Source organism: Coregonus clupeaformis, chromosome 36 (assembly GCF_020615455.1).
Source record: "Coregonus clupeaformis isolate EN_2021a chromosome 36, ASM2061545v1, whole genome shotgun sequence".
NCBI classification, from domain to species: domain Eukaryota; kingdom Metazoa; phylum Chordata; class Actinopteri; order Salmoniformes; family Salmonidae; genus Coregonus; species Coregonus clupeaformis.
The window spans coordinates 33046752-33053659 of NC_059227.1; the positions used below are offsets into that span (position 1 = coordinate 33046752).

A 6908-nucleotide genomic window follows, 5' to 3' on the forward strand; every position below is an offset into this window, starting at 1 on the left:
GAGTTGAGTCAGCTCAAACTACAGTATGTTGACTGTCCAAACTTTTTCCCTGTTGGAATGGATCCAGTGTAGCTGAGCTGCATCTGAAATGGCCCTCTGTTCCTTATATAATGCACTACTTTGACCCAAAATGAGCGCACTATGTAGGGAATAGGGTGTCATTTCGAAACAGCCCTGCTTTGTTTCAAGCACCGTTGGTAGATGATACCAAAATACAATTGCAAGGAAGGCATGTAAAAAAATGTGTATAGAGATAAAGTAATTGGCTACATGGCATAGTATGTTTCACGCAACGTGTTGGTTTCGACAACAGTGGTTTAACTTGTTGAGACAACGAAGTGTGCCATGTGGATTGGCTCCTAACCTCTGCTACTTCTCTGCAGTATGGAATATACTGGAACTGTGTATTGCTCTTATTTGCTAATGTAATTCCGGTTTCCTGTATGCTAAACAGATACCAGGCTGGAGGGCTGGCTGTCACTTCCTGCCAAGAATACCAAGAGGTTTGGTTGGGATAGAAAGGTATGGTGCTCCCTCTGTCTCCGACTATCCTTCTGCTAATGCAGTCCTGGGTTCTAATAGTATTTGAAATGCTTTATCTGCGATTGATTGAGCTCGCTTGGCTCAATGAAACAAATGGAATAGTCCCAAAAGTGTAAACGACACCCATTTGGCACTCCATGCAGGCTCAATCAAACACTCAAAAGTATTCAAAAGAAAACAATACTATTTGAACCCAGGTCTACAGACATTGATATTTCCCCCAGCAATCGAGATGATAAAAGTAGTCTGACTGTGATTCTTGCCCTTGCTCTTCTTTCTGTCTCTGACAGTATGTGGTAGTGAGCAGTAAGAAGATTCTGTTTTACAACAGTGAGATGGACCGAGAGCAGTTCAACCCATTCATGATCCTAGACATCGAGTGAGTGACGACCTCCTCATTCTTATGTGGCTCTGTCCGCTCCCAAATGGCACCATATTCCCTATATAGTGAACTACATTCGACTAGAGCCCATAGGGCTTTGGTCAAAAGTAGTGCACTATGTAGCTAATAGGGTGCCATTTGAGATGCATCCTCTCTGTTTTCGTCCCATGCATTTCTATGGCCTCCGCTGATAAAGACCAAGTGCTTGTATTGAGATGCCTATCATAACCTAGTTCTCTCATTCTTTCCTCCTTGCAGTAAGCTGTTCCACATCCGACCGGTCACTCCGACAGACGTGTACCGCGCAGATGTCAAAGAAATCCCCCGGATATTCCAGGTAACATAACTCACAGACACAAATATCGTTTTTACTATTCAAAGTTGAGCCAGCTGGACTGGTTTCGCATTCTTCTATGTTTTGAGCAGTAGAAAACCGGTAATGGTGAGTTTCACTTCTCTCTTGCCTGTCTTCCCCCTCACAGATTCTGTACGCCAACGAGGGCGAGAGCAAGCGGGATCAGGAGTTTGCAGTGGATCCGCTGGCTGACGAGCGCTCGTCCTACGTCAGGCACAAGGGTCACGAGTTCATCCCCACGCTCTACCACCTGCCGTCGAGCTGCGAGGCGTGCACGCGGCCCCTTTGGAACGTGTTCAAGCCGCCGCCCGCACTGGAATGCCGCCGCTGCCACACCAAGTGCCACAAGGACCACCTAGACCGGAAGGAGGAGGTCATCGCCCCCTGCAGGGGTCAGTAGAGGGCAAAGGTCACATCTGGGGGGGCCGGGGTTCAAATACTGTTTGAAATCTTTCAACAACCCAAACAAATATTGAGCATTTGCCCGAGCCTGCTTTGAGCGCCAGATGGGCGGGGTTTGCACTTTTGGGACTATTCCATTGGTCCCATACCGCCAGGCAAGCTCAATAAAACAATGATTTCAAATATTATTTTAACCCTGGTCTGCTAGGGTTAGAGGAGGGAAGGGTTGAATTAAAAAAAAATTAAAACAGTCTTTAGAATGTTAGTCCCTATTAGTATTGTTAACCAATATATAGCACAGTTCATAATAGTACCTATTTATGACAGTTTTTTTTTCTTCTACCTGTTTTAGAGTGTATTGAGTAACCTTAACCCTCGTCCCTCCTCAGTAAACTACGACATGTCCACGGCCAAAGACCTGCTCCTATTGGCCGGCTCTCAGACAGAGCAGAAGAGATGGGTCAGCCAGCTAATCAAACGCATCCCCCGGAAACACCCCGCCCCTGGCCCCGCCCCTACTGCAGCCTCCGCTGCCCAAGCCCCCGAGCCACCCTCTCGCTCCTCCCCCCGACTCTCCCCACATGCCTCCCCCCGCAACATCCCCCAACTCTCCCCCCCACTCCTCCCCCCACTCCTCCCCCCCACTCCTCCCCCCGCAACACCCCTAGCCTTTCCTACCGTGGAGCTATCAAGATCCAGCCCAGCCGCCAGCAGACTCAGCCTGCAGGGAAGCCCAGGTGAGACTATGGATGGGGTTTCAGACATGGGTTTAACTAGGATTGGAAATCTTTCAAATACTTTGAACGTTTGCTTGAGCCTGTCTGAAAAGCCAGATCGGCAAGCTCAATCAAGCGCTTTTGAAGGATTTGGAAAAATGTTGTGTAGTGTAGGAGTGCACTTTCCACAGTAATCACATAATGGTTACTTGTCTTTTAGACCAGAGTTATCTTGCTTAGTTTCATGCCAGTTTATGAGCTAATAAGTAACTTAGCTAACTTAATTATAAACTAATCTGCAATCTTGGCATAATGTTCTTGGTGCTGCTTGAATCTTTTATGGACAATAGTTATCCCAAACTGAGTCACATAATGTGTGCCGGTTTCCCGGACAAAGATTATGCCTAGTCCTGGACTTACACACACTTTCAATGGAGATTCTCAACACTAACCCTTCTCAAATAAACAAAGCCATGTTTGTGTCATCAGTGTGAGGTCCATCGTTCACCTCAGCAATAAATACGAAGGGTATCGAAAACTTCAGAATGCTGGAAAACTCATTTACTCACATGCTCAACTAGCTCCTAACTCACTCTCTTCCACTGGCCACTTCCCTTAGCGCTGGCCCCATGCTCAGAATCATCCTCCACTGACCCTTGACTCCTCACCTTTGACCCCCCCATCATACTAGTGCTAATCACTCTGCTAGACTGTAAGTAGCAGACCCCAGTCAGTATTGTGTGTGTCTGTCTGCTGCACTGCCTGCCATGTCGTCTCCACTAACCACCCCCTCTTTCAACTTATCCTCCACCCTCTGCCTCATGTCATGCATCTCAAGTAACTCTACAGGGCTGACCCTATGTCCCAACGCTCTACCATTCTATCTTGGTGTGCGTATGTGCTGGACTAGGGAGTTTTGCATCATATTTCTTACACCAGTCTTTTCTTTTTCAATCCATGAAGGTGTATAAGTGTACAGTTAGGGCAGAATGGTAGAGAATTGGGCAACTGCTCACTGTAGTGTCTGACTAAAACATGGTGCCTCAATGCTGCCATGGACTTCACAGGCCTTTGTAACATTGTTACAAGTCCCTTCCGGGCCATGGGTTGACGCCAGGGCGACTCCCTCTACCGTTTCAGATTGCTTGTTGATTTTGAAAGCCTGAAGGACTGGAGTTGGTCGTTGGAGGATGTGGAGGATGACGATGATGATAATGATATGTTCGGCTTCTGAGGAAGTGAGGGGTAACTTCAGCAGTGGCTGCTGGGAAATTGAGTTTTTGTGTGGAGTTTATTGGAGGCCTTGAGGCCTGATGCATGTGTGGCTCCATTGGTAAGAGCATGATGCCTCAGTCGTAGGTTCAATTCTGGGAGGGATCACATAGACTAAAAATGTATGCACTCACTGTACTGTATAAAAGTGTCTACTAAATGGCATACCGGCATTATCATCATATTATGCATGTTTTGTGTGATTTCAATAGGGGCATTATGCATAATTGATTGCCAGTAATGGTTGGGTTGTGTAGAGCTTTGCACTTTCTGATTGCAGTCACTTTGAGTTGGACATTCACTATAATATGATGATGATGATATCTGCTGAAGATCCCACCACAGTCAGTGTTAATGTGTGTTTGAATTGTCAGAGAAGATCGACAAATCTTTGTTAAATTGCATGCTGTGTGCTGCTTGTTTGTGGTGTTGATGGCTGGTGTTTTGTTATCTGTTTGGTGTCTGTGGTGTTGATGGCTGGTGTTTTGTTAGCTGTTTGGTATCTGTGTCCGTTGTGTTGATGGCTGGTGTTTTGTTAGCTGTTTGGTGTCTGTATGTGTTTGCACGCACACAGTTATGTGAATAATCCAACTTAATCTAGCAAAATGCCTTATTTATTTATTTTTTCTCTCTCTTCACAGTTTACCTCTATGATACAAAGATGTGGTGAATCCTCTCTGACTGGAGGCTGAACACACAGTGGAACATATACATCTACTTTGCCTGTTCGGAGACAAAGGGAGTGTTTCAAATGGCACCCTATTCCCTATATAGTGCACTACATTTGACCAGAATTGGTTGCCATTTTGGATACAACCAAAAATTGCAAAACACCAAGCATGTACGGATTTTTTAGGGGAAGAGGATCAGGTTAACGTTGCATTCATGTAAGGACTGCAGTCGGATTCGCATATGTCTCAGTAAACCAAATGGTTTCACCTTTTGCCCTCTACAGTATAGCCTGGCCTTAGATCTGTTTGTGCTGTCTTGCCAACTCCATTGCTGTGCTATTGTCGCGCCAATGGCAAGACGGCACAAACAGATCTGGGACCAGGCTTCATACACTATGCATGTCATAGCAAGTTTGTACAATCCCATGATTTCATGGATCGAGAAAATTGAATACTTTGCAGGTCGCTCTAAAACTGCCTTATTTTATAAACGTATAAATGTCATGATGAAATACATACAGACCCATCCATATATCTGCCTGTGTCTTTACATGCCTGGGTGATCCTCATAAGCTATATTATTAGATGGGTCTGTATTGTGTGTGCGTGTGTGTGTGTGTGGGGGGGGAATAAATGTTCTGTCAGTGTATTGCCACAGATATGTGACAGTTTTTTATTTTTGCGAAAACTAAATATTTCACTGCACATATCTTATTCCCTGTAATGTTACAAGATAGGCTACGTATAAAAAATATAATTTTAAAGAGTGATATCTGAGTTCAGTCTACAATTGATACTTAGTTGAGTGTATTGCTTCATTCAGATCATGTTACATTATCAGAGTAAAGTGTTTGTATCCTGGTCCCAGGTCTGTTTGTGCTGTCTTGTCAACAACACCAACCATAGGGGCAAGACGGCACAAACGGATCTGGAAACAGGCTAAAGTGTTTGTCTTTTTGACCGAATGTGAACCATGTATATGGGAATATTCTTCCGCAGTCGCCCCAATGGTATAGGGGTGAAGTTACCCCTGGACGCTGATCCTGGGTCAGTTTTGTATTTCCCCCACTAATGGTTAAGGTTAGGATTGGGGGAGGGGAAGCTGATCCTAGATCTGTACCTAGTGGAGTCTTCACCCCGGAGCTTCTCGCCATCAGTTCGCAGGCTTCAGTAAACAATGCTGACCCTCAGACAGAACTGTAACAATATATTTCATATTTATGTTCTGTATTGTACTGTATCACTGCCTGTCCACTACATGGCTTGTTTAAAAAAATCTGAATAAATACTGTACTGGATAAGACAGAGAATCAGAATAAATACTGTACTCTATAAAACAGAATCTGAATATATACTGTACTTTATAAAACAGAGAATCTGAATAAATACTGTACTGGATAAGACGGAGAATATTCTTTATTGTGTGTGTACTTGTATTGCCCATCATTTTGCTTTGGAAAAGTTAAGACTTTTTTTTCTATAGGTTGCCCGAATACCATGTTCTGGGACCAAAAGACCAGTGGGTAAGACATTGTTAGTGGTTTCACAAGTCAGGGACATATTCATTAAGGGCACATGATAGAAAACATTTTCCAGTTAGTCCCTCCCTGTTTCATTCCGTGTTCTTCCGTTTGGTGCCTGAAGAGCATAACCCAGGTGACTGACAGACTCTCGTCTCCAAAGCTCATTCCACTTTTTTGACATCTCTTCTGTAGTGGAATATCATGGCCAGCACAAATCCATTGAGCGATGACAAGACCGCAAACCGGGTAAGAACTGGAGGAATCAAAGAACCAAAGGCCACAAACTGATCACTGTGGGCTCACTTCCTAATGTTTATAACCTCAAACTTCTGTTGAACTTTCAGAAAGTGATCTATTGCATTGATCAGACTAAGCCATAGAGTTGGGTAGAGGACGCACTTGGTCCAAAACCTTGTTTCAGCAAAGGTATGAGATGAGCTCTAGTACATCTGTAAAAATGTATCCATACGTAAAAATGTATGCACACATGACTGTAAGTCGCTTTGGATAAAAGCGTCTGCTAAATGGCATATTATTATCTGTATGGACTAAGATCACATGGTGATTGCCAAGTCTCCACAAGGCAGGCAGTAGATACTGACCTTGTATGTCTGCTGTTGTCATGATTGTAGTGAACATCCTCGCTGAAACACAGAGAATTTGTGTGTAAAAACACAGACACACAAACCCTCAAAACAGTCAATGATATCTCCATTACTGTATTAAAGGGACAGTTCACCCAAATTACAAAAGAGCGAACTTTCCCTTTAAGCGTTCACACCCCGACAATACAAAAGGACCGATGGAAGAGGCCCACTGTTCTAGTACCGAACTTGTGGTCAGATTCCCTACCCTTCATCCTGAAGTGTACACCTGTTCACTCATCCTTATGGATTTAAAAGCAGTGGATTGGATGCAAGTATTGGGAGTTCCCATCATTTCCTTACACCAATCCATTCTTTGTAAATACATGAAGGGGTGTGAACAAGTGCACACAGCCTCTCCCCCTCTCCTTGGCTTGGTACTCACCCAGGCAGGTGTAGC

At 44.4% G+C, this 6908-nt stretch overlaps 2 protein-coding genes across 2 annotated transcripts in view; one reads left to right on the plus strand and one right to left on the minus strand.

Annotated features, from left to right (window-relative positions):
• The window catches only part of LOC121552529 (rho-associated protein kinase 2), a 43603-nt gene extending 41180 nt beyond the window's left edge, over positions 1-2423 (plus strand). The window contains exons 27-32 of the mRNA XM_045211367.1: positions 455-522; positions 834-922; positions 1184-1262; positions 1408-1672; positions 2072-2299; positions 2350-2423. Coding sequence (XP_045067302.1) covers positions 455-522; positions 834-922; positions 1184-1262; positions 1408-1672; positions 2072-2299; positions 2350-2423 — 803 coding nt within the window. The remainder of the gene's footprint in view (positions 1-454; positions 523-833; positions 923-1183; positions 1263-1407; positions 1673-2071; positions 2300-2349) is intronic.
• Positions 2424-5739: 3316 nt separating this feature from the next.
• The window catches only part of LOC121552694 (solute carrier family 66 member 3), a 6127-nt gene continuing 4958 nt past the window's right edge, over positions 5740-6908 (minus strand). The window contains exons 5-7 of the mRNA XM_041865703.1: positions 6894-6908; positions 6467-6508; positions 5740-6117 (exon numbers count right to left, since the gene is read on the minus strand). The exon at positions 6894-6908 is cut by the window's right edge and continues 106 nt beyond it. Coding sequence (XP_041721637.1) covers positions 6026-6117; positions 6467-6508; positions 6894-6908 — 149 coding nt within the window. The 3' untranslated portion in view covers positions 5740-6025. The remainder of the gene's footprint in view (positions 6118-6466; positions 6509-6893) is intronic.